Consider the following 16,413-nt stretch of genomic DNA (forward strand, 5'->3'; position numbering starts at 1 on the left):
CTATTCCAAGCCTCGCTATCACTTGGCACCGGCAACAAACCAGAGATGACAACTCTGTCTGTCCTGGCTTTTAACTTCCAGCCTAACTCCGTAAACTCATTTATTACCTCCACACCCCTTTTCCTACCTACGTCGTTGGTACCAATGTGCACCACGACTTCTGGCTGCTCCCCTCCCCCTTAAGGATCCTGAAAACACGATCCGAGACATCCCTGGCCCTGGCACCCGGGAGGCAACATACCTTCCGGGAGTCTCGCTCGCGACCACAGAATCTCCTATCTATTCCCCTAACCGTTGAATCTCCTACAACTATTGCTTTTCTATTCTCCCCCCCTTCCCTTCTGAGCCCCAGAGCCAGACTCAGTGCCAGAGACCTGGCCGCTAGGGCCTTCCCCCGGTAGATCATCCCCCCCCCCTCAACAGCATCCAAAACGGTATACTTGTTTTGAAGGGGAATGGCCACGAAGGATCCCTGCACTGTCTGCCTGTTTGTTTTTTTTCCCCTGACTGTAACCCAGCTATTCTTGTCCTGTACCTTGGGTGTGGTTACCTCCCTGTAACTCTTCTCTATCACTCACTCTGCCTCCCGGATGATCCGAAGTTCATCCAGCTTCAGCTTCAGCTCCAGTTCCCTGACACGGTCTTTGAGGAGCTGGAGTTGGGTGCACTTCCCGCAGGTATAGTCAGCGGGGACATGTGGGTGGTATCACTCCCCACCCACAGGAGGAGCATGCAACTGGCCTAGCCTCCATCCGCTCTTACCTTACAGAATATAGCTGCCCTGTGGACTAACTGGATCTCCGCCCTCCGGCTCTGCTCCCAGTCAGCTGCACTCTCTGTAAACTCCTGGCTCTCTTCTCACTCTTTGCGGAAATGTAGGAAACAAAATGAAAGGAGCACCTTGCTCCCTCCTCACCTAACTCCCTCAGTCACCAAACTCTCAGTATCGCACTCAAATGCACCAAATTCAGCACTCAGTGCAAAAACTCAGCACTCAGTAGCCTGGGGTGTAGTCCATCTTGCTCAGGTGATTTATCCACCTTCAGACCTTTCAGTTTCCTGAGAACCTTCTCTTTAATGATAGCACTCGCCTGTGCCCCTTGATTCTCCTGGAGCACTGGCGTCTTCCACCGTGAAGACTAATGCAAAGTAACTATTCAGTTCGTCTGCCATTTCTTTGTTTCCTATTATTACTTCTCCAGCCCCATTTTCCAGTGGTCCAATGTCTAATTTTGCCCTCTTACCTTATATATTGAAAAAAACTCTTCCTATCTTTTTTTATATTACGAGCTAGCTTACACTCCTATTTCATCTCCCCCCCCCCCCCCTTATGCTTTCTTAGTTGTCCTCTGCTTGCTTTTAAAGGCTTCCCATTCCACTGGCTTCCCAATAGTGTTCGCCACTTTGTAGGCTTTTCTTTTGCTTTTATGCTGTCCTTGAGCTCCCTCGTCAGCCATGGATGCCTCGTCCTCTCCTTAACATGTTTCCTCCTCCTTGGGATGAATTTCTGTTGTTCCTCCCGAATAACCCCCAAAAACTACTGCCATCGCTGTTCCACTGTCTTCCCTGCCAGGCTCCCTTGCCAATCAATTCTGGCCAGTTCCTCCTTCATGTCTTTGTGGTTACCCTTATTTAATTGATCTTCTGCCTGTTCTTGTATTCGTCTCTGCTTCCCATCCCTGTCTCCCTCACCCATCGCAAATTTTCAAGGGAAGGGTGTGCAGGTTTATTTTGGATGAGCTGACCAGAATGAGCGAATAGCTTGTGATCAGTCAAATCTCCTGTGACTGTCATCGTATTGGTGTGCACTACATAAATGGCCATTTGGAGAAATCTCTTATTTTATACGGAAAATCCGTTTAAATACAGAAGTACGCATTTTCTCATTGAAATACGCAAAAGGAGACAGCTGATTTGCAAGCCGCCTCTGAAAACATGTTATTTAGTTTCCTTGGTGACAGGACCACGCGTCGAGCCCCACCTTCACTGCTCTCCGCCCCGCACACTTAACAGCGAATGTGTGTCTGCCACGTATGCCCTGTTAATGTGCGGGGCGGACAGTAGATGGGTGGGCCTCTGCACGGGGCCCTGTCACCAATATGCACCTCAATGCCTCACATGCGCGACCGTGCGAAGGACAGGACCACCTGACACTGTCAGGGGATCCTTCGTGCGGTATCTGAGGCATCGAGGTGCCTGGATTTTATTGGGCTAAAAAACTTTGAGGGAGGGTGGACTACAGTAAGTAGACTCAACACTAGATCTATCACTGATCTTTGTAGAGCACTGCTATGTATTTAAATGAAAGAAAATGCTGGAAATACTCAGGTCAGGCAGCATCAATGGGGAGAGAAGCAGTTAACATTTCAGAATTGTTGAAAGGTCGTTGATCTGAAATTTTAACTCTACTTCCCTCTTTCTGTACTGATGGAGTGCAGCTAATCATATATTGCACATTATTAAGTTTCAGCAGGATTCAGTTTATAAATCCTTGTTTTATTTGTGGAAACTGCGCTTTTTACCCTGAGCATGAAACAAAAATGCTAAAAAAGTAGACGTGAATCATGCATCTATTTAACCATACCTTCTGCTTTCTACATTTTGTGGCCATTCTTTTCTTTGTGCTCTTTTACCTTTACTATCATCAACCCTAATTTGAACATCAAATCTGTTTGTGCTCCTTCATGAAAATATTTTTTGAAAGAAAGAAATACACTGGATTCCTTTTGTCTATATACAGTTTCTTGTAAGAATTCAATTAAGTTAATCAAGCGTTCAGGACAATTTTGAACTTCACGTAAAAAGGCGAATATTTTGCTCATTTTTCATTCTTAGATTTACTGAATGTTTGAAACTTAATTTGAAAACACAATGATGTACATGTATGAAACATTGGATTTGCATTTTCCATTTGTGTTTTAGATTTGTGCAATGGAGGTGTAAAGCTATACTTCAGATTGATGGGCATTTTTCCTTTGAAATGAAAAATGTTTTTTACTGCCAAAATACTGATTTTTGGTATCTGGAATACTGATTTCTGTTGGGAAAGGTTGGTAGCTCTGTTTACAGAGAGGTGACCAGTGCACTGATGAGAAAGACTATAGGAGAAAATTCATTGTGTCGACCAGCCCGAATGGGAGCCAAAGATTTTCTTCCGTTAAGGATATTTGTCTCTCTTTCGGATTTTAAGATAGTCTGCTGTCAGCCGATAAATATGATGTGGAGATGCCGGCATTGGACTGGGGTGAGCACAGTAAAAGGTCTTACAACACCAGGTTAAAGTCCAACAGGTTTGCTTCGAATCACTAGCTTTCGGAGCACTGTTCCTTCACCTGAGGAAGGAGCAGTGCTCCGAAAGCCAGCAATTCGAAACAAACATGTTGGACTTTAACCTGGTGTTGTAAGACCTTTTACTGAGCCTATAAATAGCCAGAATAAATGTATTATTTTATGGGATGTGGTTGGTGCTTGCTTGGCCAGAGTTTATTGCCCATCCCTAATTGGCCTTGAACTGAGTAGCTTGCGAGGCAATTTCAGAGGGCAGTTAAGAGACACCCATATTACTGCAGATCTGGCGTCACATGTAAGTAAGATCAGATAAGGATGGCAGATTTCCCTTCCTAAAGGACATAAGTGAACGAGACTTTTTTTTAATGACAATCAGTTACACTTTTATTATCACCATTACTAGTTTTATAATTCCAGATTTATAAATTGAATTTAAATTCCACCAGTTACTTTGGTAGGATTTGAATCTGTGTCCCGATTAGTCTGTGCCTCTGGATTACTAGTCCAGTGATATTGAAACATGGTCCCATCTCCTCCCAAGTTCAATTTCCCCAATTTGGAGTGTGGACTCGCAATCACGGAGTTGCTCGCCGAGTACCATAGCTATTTGTACTTCGTTGATGTGTTGAATGCAATGAATAATAGTTTCCAATTGTGTAAATAAGGGAAACTTGTTGCTGAGATTTACTATTGTTTTGTTTACAGACACGCCTCTTCATGTGCACTTTGAAGCTTTACTCAAGCAGGAAGAACATCAGAAACCACCTCAGAAATCAAAGTCTTTGAAGTCATTTTCCCAAGTGAGGCAGAGGCCCCAAGACACTGCAAAGAAAGTCTGTCAAAAACATGCCTCATCTCTCCTCACGTCAGTCAGTAAGTTGTTGGATCTTTTTTTCATGAGCATGTAGCTGAAGGGCCACATTGCAGCAAGGTTCAAAGCAGTGAGCTTGCACTTCTATTCATTATTATACTTCCAAAGTGCATTCACTGTTGCACAATTTGCACAAAGCAAGTCCAGCAAAAGGCGAATAAGTGACCATAACATCTCTTTTTTTTGGTTGTGTTGGTTGAGGAACAAGCTATAATTTACATATTGGGAGAACATCATTGTCTTCAAATAAGAGTGTATTTCCATCCAACTAAATAGAGAGGTGGGGCGTCAGTTTAGCATCTTTTTTGGAAAAACTGCACCTCTGAAAATACATACTCCCAAAACCTGACTGAAGTGACAGTGCAACTGACAAAGCAAGCTGGCATAAGTAGGTGAGAAAAAGTCATGATTAAATTATGTTGAACTTTGTTTCAAAATTCTGTAGATTGTAGAAGAAAAAGAACATTGAATGAGTTTAATAATTGCAGTTATAATGTGTTGGCAGAGAATAGATTAGAACTTTTGATCCATATCCTTGTTACCAAAGGCTGAGAGGATTTATATTCCGTTCAGTTTGAGTATTAGTAAAACGTGCTATGTTTCAGCAAGCAGGAGATTTAGTGACTTGTTCCTTGTATTTAGATTTTTTTTTAAATTGTGTAATGATGTTCTTGATAAAAGATCTTGCTGATAGCAATGAAACATTTCACACCCAGCCAGCATTGAGCAGTCCTCAGAGTGGTAAAGTACCCCTGCAACGACCCATCAAATACTCCCAAGGCACACAGGTTAAATACAGAGTAAAGCACCTTTGACACTGTCCCATGAAACAGACCACAGCATGAGTTTGGTAAAGAGTAATATTTTCTCTCCACCATCCCAAATCTGATAGAAAATCAGAAAATACCGGCAGCACTTAGCAGGCCAGTCAGCACAAGCTTGTGTTTTAGCTGTACAGCCCAATATCAGAACTGATGGAAATTTAAGATGAGCAATATTTTAATGGTTGGAATGAAAGGGAAGGGATAGTTGACAATTTTCAGTAGGATGAAAATTAAGGATGACCTACTTAAAAGAAAATTGAACTCTTGGATCTAATATGTGCAGCACGGTAGCACAGTGGGTAGCACTGTTGCTTCACAGCTCCAGGGTCCTAGGTTCGATTCCCGGCTTGGGTCACTGTCTGTGTGGAGTCTGCATGTTTCCCCCATGTCTGCGTGGGTTTCCTCCTGGTGCTCTGGTTTCCTCCCACAAGGCCTGAAAGATGTGCTGTTAGGTAATTTGGACATTCTGAATTCTCCCTCTGAGTACCCGAACAGATGCCGGAATGTAGCGACAAGCGGCTTTTCACAGTAACTTCATTGCAGTGTTACTGTAAGCCTACTTGTGACAATAAAGATTATTATTACATTATAGAATTTCCTTGCCCTTCCCTATAAGGCATTACATTCTCCTTCCTCCTCCAGTCCCTACTTTAAATAAATCTGTGAACTTTCTATTTTGTTCTGGTCAGTATAAACTTACCCACTCAAAACTATTCACTCTAAATTTATATAAATGTTTTTTAAAAAACTATCCTACTTCTGAAACAGAGTTCAGAAGTCGCACAACCCTCAGATAAAGAAATTCTCCCCATTTCTATCCGATAAGTACGACCTCTAATTTTAAAATGGTGCCCCCTCATTCTGGACTCCCCCCTGCAAGAGGAAACATCCTTTCCACTTCCACCTTGTCAAGACCATTCAGAATCGTGTATACCTTAATCAAGTCACCCCTGACTTTTCTTTTTATAAATTTAGAGTACCCAATAAATTTTTTCCAATTAAGGGGCAATTTAGCGAGGCCAATCCACCTACCCTGCACATCTTTGGGTTGTGGGGGTGAAACCCACACAAACACTGGGAGAATGTGCAAATTCCACACGGACAGTGACCCAGAGCCGGGATCGAACTTGGGACCTCAGTGGCGTGAGGCAGCAAAGCTAACCACTGCGCCACCTTGCTGCCTGCCCCTGACTCTTCTATGCTCCAGTGGCAACCAGCCTGTCCAACCTTGCGTCATATGACAACCTGCTCATTCCAGATATCAATCTCGTAAACCTGCTCTGAACTGCATCCAATGCAAGGAGACCCAAACTGCACACACTACTTGTGATGTGGTCTCACCAACTGAAGCATGGCATCCATACTTGTATGTTCAATTTCTCTCGTAATAAAGGATAGCATTCCATTAGCTGCCTTGATTACATGTACCTGAATACTGACCTTTTGTGACTCGTACGAGAACACCTAGATCCCTCTGCACCCCTTTATTCTGCAGTCATTCTCCAGTTAAGTAATACTTTTTTTTAGTCTCCTGCCAAAATGAACAACTATACATCCACATTATACTCCATCTGCCAGATTTTTGCCCACTCGCTCAACCTATCCATATCTGTCTGAAAACTCCTCATGTCTTCTTTATAACATACTTCCATACCTGCCTTTCGTTGTTTGCAAATTTAACTACCATGCCTTCACTACCCTCATCTCAGTCATAGATCATAGAATTTACAGTGCAGAAGGAGGCCATTCGGCCCATCGCGTCTGCACCAGCCCTTGGAAAGAGCACCGTACTTAAGCCCATGCCTCCACCCTATCCCCGTAACCCAGTAATCCCACCTAACCTTTTGGACACAAAGGGCAATTTAGCATGGCCATCCACCTAACCTACACAGCTTGGAACTGCGAGAGGAAACCGGAGCACCCGGAGGAAACCCACGCAGCATCGGGGAGAAAGTGCAAACTCCACACAGACAGTCACCTGAGGCCAGAATTGAACCCGGAACCATGGAGCTGATCTAAATTGTAAAATGTGGAGGGGCCAGCACAGACCTCTGCGGGACCCCACTCGTCACATCCTATGAATCAGGCAGAGACCTATTTATGCATACTTAATTTTTTTTGCCAGCCAGCCAATCTTCTACACAGCCAAATCTTTATTTTTCTTAAATTTAAAGTTCCCAGTTCATTTTTTTTTTTTTTTTTCAATTAAGGGGCAATTTAGCGTGGCCAATCCACCTACCCTGGAATCTTTGAGTTGTGGAGGTGAGACCCACGCAGGCACGGGGAGAATGTGCAAACTCCACATGGACTGTGACCCCAGGCCAGGATTGAACCTGGGTCCTCAGTGCCGTGAGGCAGCAGTGCTAAAAATCATAGTGCCATCGACTGCCCTCAGCCAAATATATTACCGCTGCACCAGTAGCTTTTATTTTTTGCAATAACCTTTCATGTGGCCTCTTATCAAATGCCTTCTGGAAATCAAAGTACAGTATGCCGACAGGCTTCCTTTTAGCCACAGTACATGTTACCCCTTCAAAGAACTCTGATAAATTGGTAAAACATGATTTCCCTTTCACAAAACCATTTTGACCACTCCCGGTTACCGTGAATTTTTCAAAAGTGCCCATCTATAATCTCTTTAAAAATGGATTCTTACACCTTCCCTATGTCTGACATCAAGCTAATCGGCCTTTATAGAATCGTAGAATCCCTCCAGTACAGGAGGCCATTCAGCCCATCGAGTCTTCACCGACCCTCTGAAAGAACACCCTACTTAGGCCCATTCCCCATCCCTATCCCCACAAGCCCATTTAGGAGCAATTTAGCATAGCCTATCCATCTATCCTGCACAATTGTGGTCAAAGAGGAAACTGGAGCACCCGGTGGAAACCCATGCCGTTTTCCTTTTTTCTGCCATCATAAGGTCAGAAGTGGGGATGTTTCCAATTGACTGCACAATGTTCACCATTCTTGACTCCTCAGATAGTGAAGAAGTCCATGTCCAAATGCAGCTGGACCTGGACAATAACGAGGCTTGGGCTGACAAGTCCCAGGCAATGACCGTCTCCTACAAGAGAGGATCTAACCATTTTCCCTTGACATTCAATGGAATCCCCCACAAATTAACTGGACTAGTCATATTTATACTGTGGCTACCACAGCAGGTCAAAGACTAGCCCCCCCCCCAAAAAAAAAGCCTGACCACCATCTACAAGGCACAAGTCAGGAGTGTAATGAAATACTCTCCACCTGCCTGGATGAGTGCAGCTCCAACAACACTCAAAAAGCTCAACATCTGGGCAGCACGGTGGCGCAGTGGTAGCACTGCAGTCTTACGGCGCCAAGGTCCCACGTTCGATCCCGGTTCTAGGTCACTGTCCGTGTAGAGATTGCACATTCTCCCCGTGTTTGCGTGGGTTTCGCCCCCACAACCCAAAGATGTGCAAGGTAGGTGGATTGAACATGCTAAATTGTCCCTTAATTGGAAAAATGAATTGGGTACTCTAAATTTATTTTTTAAAAAGCTCAACACCATTTGGGACAAAGCAGCCCACCTGATTGCTCCTCAGTGGCAGCTATGTGTACAACCTATAAGATGCACTGCAGTAACCCACCAAGGTTCCTGAGACAACACCTTCCAAACCCACGACCACTACCATCTAGAACAAAGAAAATTACAGCACAGGAACAGGCCTTTCGGTCCTCCAAGCCCGCGCCGACCATGCTGCCCATCTAAACTAAAATCTTCTACATTTCCAGGGCCCGTATCCCTCTATTCCCATCCTATTCATGAATTTGTCAAGATGTCCCTTAAATGTCACTATCGTCCCTGCTTCCACTACCTTCTCCAGCAGTGAGTTCCAGGCACCCATTACCCTCTATGTAAAAAAACTTACCTCTTACATCTCCTCTAAACCTTGCCCCTTGCACCGTAAACCTATGCTCCTAGTAATTGACCTCTCTACCCTGGGAAAAAGTCTCTGACTATCCACTCTCTATGCCCCTCATAATTTTGTAGACCTCAATCAGGTCGTCCCTCAACCTCCTTCGTTCCAGTGAGAACAAACCGAGTTTATTCAACCTCTCCTCATAGCTAATGCCCTCCATACCAGGCAACATCCTGGTAAATCTTTTCTGCACCCTCTCTAAAGCCTCCACATCCTTCTGGTAGTGTGGCGACCAGAATTGAACACTATACTCCCAAGTGTGGCCTAACTGAGGTTCTACACAGCTGCAACATGAGTTGCCAATTTTTATACTCAATGCCCTGGCCAATGAAGGCAAGCATGCCGTATGCCTTCTTGACTATCTTCTCCACCTATGTTGCCCCTTTCAGTGACCTGTGGACCTGTACACATAGATCTCTCTGACTTTCAATACTCTTGAGGGTTCTACCATTCACTGTATATTCCCTACCTGCATTAGACCTTCCAAAATGCATTATCTCACATTTGTCCGGATTAAACTCCACCTGCCATCTCACCGCCCAAGCCTCCAAATGATCTAAATCCTGCTGTATCCTCCGACAGTCCTCATCGCTATCCGCAATTCCACCAATCTTTGTGTCGTCCGCAAACTTACTAATCAGACCAGTTACATTTTCCTCCAAATCATTTATATATACTAGGAACAGCAAAGGTCCCAGCACTGATCCCTGCGGAACACCACTAGTCACAGCCCTCCAATCAGAAAAGCACCCTTCCATTGCTACTCTCTGCCTTCTATGGCCTAGCCAGTTCTGTATCCACCTTGCCAGCTCACCCCTGATCCCGTGTGACTTCACCTTTTGTACCAGTCTGCCATGAGGGACCTTGTCAAAGGCCTTACTGAAGTCCATATAGACAACATCCAGTGTCCTACCTGCATCAATCATCTTGGTGACCTCCTCGCAAAACTCTTTCAAGTTAGTGAGACACGGACCACCCCTTCACAAAACCTTGCTGCTTCTCGCTAATACACCCACTTGCTTCCAAATGAGAGTAGATCCTGTCTCGAAGAATTCTCTCCAGTAAGGCTCACCGGCCTGTAGTTCTAGACAAGAGCAGCAGATACCTAGGAACCTCACCACCTGGAGGTTCCCGTCCATGTCACTCACCACCCTGACTTGGAAATATATCGCCGTTCCTTCACTGTCGCTGGGGCAATATCCTGGAACTTCCTGCCTAACAGAACAGTGGGTGCACCTACACCTCAAGTACTGCAGCAGATCAAGAAGGCAACTAGGGATGGGCAATAAATACTGGTCTAACCAGCGATGCCCACATCCTGTAAATGAAAAAAAATTATCTGCCTCTTTTAAGACCCGAGGATGAAGTCCATCTGGACCCAGAGATTTGTCAGGCCACAGCTCTCAACAGTTTGCTCAGTGCACTTCCCCCAGTGATTGTAATTTGAGCAAGCTCCTCCCTCCCTTGCATCTCCATCTATTTATTACTGGAACGTTTTTTGTATCCTCTCTTGTGAAGACAGAAACAAAATATTTGTTTGTTTCACCCTTCATTTCCTTCTTATTGACTATTAACTCCCCGCTCTTGCTCTAGAGGACCTCCACTCCCTTTTCTTTTTTCCTGTTTAAATACCTGTAGAAACTAACTGGATTCCTCTCATATTCTAATTTCTTTCTCTTGATTGTCCTTTTAGTCATTCTCAGCTGTTCTTTAAATTCTGACCTGCCACTCATCTTTGCGCAGTTATAAGCTTTTTCCTCAATTGTGATGCTTTCCGTAACGTAGTTAACCACGGGATGGTGGGCCCTCCCTTTGGATTTTTTTAATGGGAATGGTTGTAGATTTTCATGAAAGGGTGAGCTAGAGAGGCTACATGGCTTCCCTCATCTATTCTGATCCATTTATTACCCCCTCAGAATATGTGCAAAGCAGAAATGGATCAGAAAAGGTCTTCAAGCAGCGACTAGATCACTGGCAGCCTACCTCCAAAACAGAGATTGATCCTTTCATGGATAAACTCAACGCACAAATGAAGAAGCAGAGGTCATCTGTCCACTTGGGTAAGTAACCTGTGTATAAATGCCCAATATCTTGACTTCACCAAGCAGTGTGATTTGTTTCTGGTGGGATTTGATTTGATTGTCAGTGGTCAGAACCCCGTCTTCGGTAATCGATTTCTGCATTTGATCAGGCCAGTTTTGTCATTTTTAATATTCTCATTCTTTATCCATCATCATCTCTTCAGAATTCCAGCCTTCTGTACCTTGCTCAAAGTGACTAATCTTTGTCTGTCAGGGGACGGGGTAACAGGCTGGGATGAAGAGGAGGAGGAAGGAAGTGGGGAGAGTGGGGACCTTAATAATGCATTACCTGTTATCTTCCAACACATCGATAGGTATAAATGATGTACTGAGTACTTTCTAACTTTGTTTTACTTCCACACAGCGCTCAATAAACGACACAAAGCAGCTTCAAGTTCATCCCCATCATCACTGAATCCCCAGACTCCAAAATCCACTTCAATGATGCACCTGTCGCCTTTGTACACCGATACGCTGCCTTCAGTCATGCACAGCCAACCAGCATCATCCACCACTTCTGCACCAGTAAGTTTAAGCATAAGTTTATGATTTGAAATGCATCTAGCACTGGAGAAACTTTAGGAGGTAAAATCTGACAAATCCCCAGTACTTGACAGCCTCCATCCTAGGGAGTTCTAAAAGATATAGCTGGAGAGATCGTGATTGCACTGCTTATGATTTTCCCAAATTCTCTAGATTGTGCAATGATCTCAGCAGGTTAGAAGTTAGCAAATATAACACTGCTATTCAAGAAATGAGGGAGAGAGAAAATTGAGAACTACAGGCCAGTTAGTCTGACAACACCCATTGGGAAAGTGCTGGAATCTATTCAGGCACTTAAAATGTACTTAGAAAATCATGGCATAATTAGAACAAGTCAACATGGATTTATGAAGGAGGAACCTTGATTGACAAATTTATTAGTGTTTCTTGAGGATGTAACTGGTAGGGTAGATAAAGGGGAACCAGTTGATGTAGTATACTTGGATTTCCAAAAGACATTTGATAAGGTGCCGCACAAAAGTTAATATGCAAGTTAAATGCTTATTGAGTTTTTTAAAAAACATGAATAGAGATTGATTAATGGAGAAGAAGCAAAGAGTAGGCATTTTAAAGTTTGCAGGCTGTGACTAGTGGAGTGCTGCAATGGTCAATGCTGGGATCTCGGCTATTTACAATCTATATCAATGACTTAGACCAGTGGTATTCACCAACAAGATAATGAAGACCAATTGCGAGATTGGGCCACAAGTAGAATTTTTAAAATACTTGTTGTTCATACAATTTATTTCTTCAGAAAGATCTCATGGCCAGGACTTGCACAAGTGTTTTAACATATATCTGGATTTCCAGAAAGCTTTTGGCAAGGTGCCACACAAAAGGTTGCTGCATAAGATAAAGATGCATGGTATTAAGGGCAAAGTAGTAGCATGGATAGAGGATTGGTTAATTAATAGAAAGCAAAGAGTGGAGATTAATGGGTGTTCTCTGGTTGGCAATCAGTAGCTAGTGGTGTCCCACAGGGATCAGTGTTGGGCCCACAATTGTTCACAATTTACATAGATGATTTGGAGTTGGGGACCAAGTGCAATGTGTCCAAGTTTGCAGACGACACTAAGATGAGCGGTAAAGCAAAAAGTGCAGAGTATACTGGAAGTCGGCAGAGGGATTTGGATAGGTTAAGGGAATGGGCTAGATGGAATACAATGTTGACAAATGTGAGGTTATCCATTTTGGTAGGAATAACAGCAAAAGGGATTATTATTTAAATGATAAAATATTAAAACATGCTGCTGTGCAGAAAGACCTGGGTGTGCTAGTGCACGAGTGGCAAAAAGTTGGTTTACAGGTGCAACAGGTGATTAAGAAGGCAAATGGAGTTTTGTCTTTCATTGCTAGAGGGATGGAGTTTAAGACTAGGGAGTTATGCTGCAATTGTATACGGTGTTAGTGAGGCCACACCTGGAGTATTGTGTTCAGTTTTGGTCTCTGGCGCTGGAGGGTGTGCAGAGGGGATTCACTAGGTTAATTTCAGAGCTGAAGGGGTTGGATTACGAGGAGAGGTTGAGTAGACTGGGACTGTACTCGTTGGAATTTAGAAGGATGCAGGGGGATCTTATAGAAACATATAAAATTATAATGGGAATAGATAGGATAGATGCGGGCAGGTTGTTTCCACTGGTGGGTGAAAGCAGAACTAGGGGGGGCATAGCCTCAAAATAAGGGGAAGTAGATTTAGGACTGAGCTTAGCAAGAACTTCTTCACCCAAAGGGTTGTGAATCTATGTAATTCCTTGCCCAGAGAAGCAGTTGAGGCTCCTTCATTAAATGTTTTTAAGATAAAGATAGTTTTTTGAAGAATAAAGGGATTAAGGGTTATGGTGTTCGGGTGGGAAAGTGGAGCTGAGTCCACAAAAGATCAGCCATGATCTCATTGAATGGCGGAGCAGGCTTGAGGGACCAGATGGCCTACTCCTGGCTCCTAGTTCTTATGTTCTTATAAATCTACATTAAGCAGCGAAATGGGTCTATGTTATCTACATTCGTCGGGTCTTTTTTTGGGGGGTATCAGCTATATGGTAGAAGCTAGATGGTATCAGCTATTATCGTAGGAGGCAGGGAGCCCCTCGCTAGCGAATCTGCGAACATCTCCCATAGGTGCGGGGCCAAAGCTGGTGTGAACTTTTTTATCGAAGTCCACCGGGAACCCATCTGGTCCCGGCACCTTCCCCGCCAGCATGGAGTCGATGCTCTCCATGACCACTCCCAGTCCTATCGGTGCTTCCAGTTTCCTCCACCTATCATCCTCTATGACTGGTATGTCCAGTCCATCAAAGAACTGTTTCATTCCCACGTCCTCGTCGGGGGGCTCAGAGGTGTACGGTCCCCGGTAGAAGGCCTCAAATGCTTGGTTGACCTTTTTCGGTTTGGCTACCAGTCCGCCTCTGCTGTCTTTTACCTGGGCTATCTTTATGGCTGCCTGCTTTCTTGCTGATGAGCCAACAGGCTGCTCGCCTTCTCTCTCTGCCCATCGAAGATCCCCAGTGCCTGACGGACATGGTGCACTGCCTTCCTGGTCGATAGCAGATTAAAGGCCATTTGCAGCTTTTTCCTCTCCGCCAGAAGCTCTATGGTTGGGGCCTCAGCGTATTTTCTGTCGCCCTCCAGGATGGAGTCGATCAGTTGTTGCCTAGCCGCCCTCTCTTTCCTATCTCTACAAGCCTTGTAGGCTATAATCTCTCCCCTAATCACTGCTTTCAGTGCATCCCAGAACCTGGAAGGTGAGACTTCCCCATTCTGGTTGTTCGTGATGTACTCGTCCATGGCCTGTGATGATTTCTGGCAGAAGACCTTGACGGCCAAGAGGCTCATGTCCAACCTCCAAGCGGGGCATTGAGCACGGCACGTCTCCAACCTCACATCCATGTAATGCGGAGCGTGGTCGGAGATGACTATCGCGGAGTATTCTGCTCTTACTATTTCTGGAAGCACCGATTTCCCCACTGCAAAGAGGTTGATACATGTATATACCTTGTGCACCAGTGAAAAGAACGAGAATTCCTTCTCTGTCAGAACTATCCTGGGTCCACTGCCCCATCTGATCTATGAATGCTCCCAGTTCCCTGGCTATGCCTGTTCTTTTCCCGTTCTGGGGTTCGATGGTTCCATCAGTGGGTCCTGTACACAGTTAAAGTCCCCGTCTAAGATCATGTGGTGTGTGTCGATGTCGGGGACATCGCTGAGCATGACGTCCCGCCCCCCTGCGCCCGTGACCATCCTTGTCGCTGTAAACACCGTCCTCTTGCTAATCAGTATAGCTACCACCCTAGCCCTCATCCCGTAACATGAATAGTACTTCTGTTCCACCCAGCCCTTCCTTACTAACAGCCGATCCTTCTCCCTCTGTGCATTTTCTTGGACGAAGACTACTTCGGCTTTCAAACATCTCAGATCGGCGAAGACTCTGGATCTTTTCACTGGGCCATTAAGTCCCTTGACGTTCTCGGTGATCATCCTGGTGGGGGGGTTCCATCCTCCTCTTCCTGCGGGATCAGCCATACTTACCTGGTGGATGTGCCCCTGCAATGCAGGATTTCCCAGTTAGGGGGCCGTCCAGAATGGCCGCGGTCGCCATACTCACCAAAGGGCCAGGCCACTGTGCTCCAGGGTTTCCCTTTGTCTAGGGGGCACCCAACAAGGCCGCCAACTGTGTGTACACCACGTGGGTGGGTGCGCCCCTGCACTTGGCATTTCCCTTTGTTTAGGGATCCTCCAAAGTGGCTGCTTGCAGCGCCATCTTTTCCCTCAACCTGCACTTTAGCTGCTGAAGCCAATTTGGTCCCATCGCTTTCTTTTTCTTGTGTTCCCTCTCCCCACCCCCCATCCCCCCTGCTACCCCTCCTCCCTGTGTTCCCCACCCATCCCTGTCCCTGTGGTCTCCCCTCCCCTCGTCAGATGCTCCCTCCCTGCCAGGAGGTGTGCCACGGCCCCCCTTGCTATCATACTTCAAGTGCTAGCTTTCCCCAGTAGTGTGGTTGCCCCCTCCTGGGGCTAATCTGACCCTAATTCCATGCCCACCAACTATCCGTTCTCTGTGTCTCTGCCTCACCCTCTCCCGCGTTTCGCTGCCCTCGACCTTCCCTGTGATCTGAACTTTCGGATCAAAGCAAGGCAGCATGGCCCTGTGCAAACCTAGTGTGTGTCCATCATAGTTCTTTTTTCCCTCTTTCCCCCTTTACTTCGCCTTCAGCGTTGCCTTGCTTGCCCCTTGTGAAGGCCGTTCGCCCAAACAAACCTGTCTGCCCCTGCCAGGATGTTGAAGTAATGTTCCTTATTTTAGAACCTGACCCAGAGCCTGGCTGGGGACAGCATTCCAAATCTCAGTCCGTTCTTATACAGGGCCAATTTTGCCTGGTTGAACCCGCCCCTGCGCTTTGCCAAGTCTGCCCAATGTCCTGATAGACCTGGATTCTATGTCCTTCCCAGCTGCTCTCCTTCGCCTGCCTTGCCAACTCAGGATCCTCTCACGATCCAGATAACGATGCAGCTTCGCAATTATCGCCCTCAATCTCCTCTGGTAGGCTCACGATCTGGATATTCTGGCGTATGGACATATTCTTCTGGCGTATGGACCTATTCTTCTGGTCCTCGACTTTCCCCTTCAAGCTCCCCTGGCTTGTTACCAACCTTTTTGTCTCCGCCTCCAGAGTGACAATTCTGTCGCTCTGGTCCGTCAACGCCTTCTCCAGCTAGAGGATCGTCTTCCCCTGAGCCTCCAACTTCTTCCTTATTCCATCGATCGCCGTCTGCATGACCACCAACGCCTCCGTTACTGCCACCTTGACCGCCACCTGGATTTCTACCTTAATTGCTTCCCTCATCACGTTCAGCTCCTTCATCAG

At 45.5% G+C, this 16,413-nt stretch overlaps 1 protein-coding gene across 2 annotated transcripts in view; it reads left to right on the top strand.

Moving 5' to 3' along the window:
- The window catches only part of LOC140385696 (KAT8 regulatory NSL complex subunit 1-like), a 274,249-nt gene that overhangs the window by 220,606 nt on the left and 37,230 nt on the right, over positions 1 to 16,413 (top strand). For both annotated transcript variants that reach the window (XM_072468119.1, XM_072468120.1), the window contains exons 7-9: positions 3,994 to 4,161; positions 10,847 to 10,990; positions 11,376 to 11,536. In XM_072468119.1, the coding sequence (XP_072324220.1) occupies positions 3,994 to 4,161; positions 10,847 to 10,990; positions 11,376 to 11,536 (473 nt within the window). The remainder of the gene's footprint in view (positions 1 to 3,993; positions 4,162 to 10,846; positions 10,991 to 11,375; positions 11,537 to 16,413) is intronic.

The sequence above is a fragment of the Scyliorhinus torazame genome, chromosome 11, assembly GCF_047496885.1.
Source record: "Scyliorhinus torazame isolate Kashiwa2021f chromosome 11, sScyTor2.1, whole genome shotgun sequence".
Taxonomy (NCBI): Eukaryota; Metazoa; Chordata; class Chondrichthyes; order Carcharhiniformes; family Scyliorhinidae; genus Scyliorhinus; species Scyliorhinus torazame.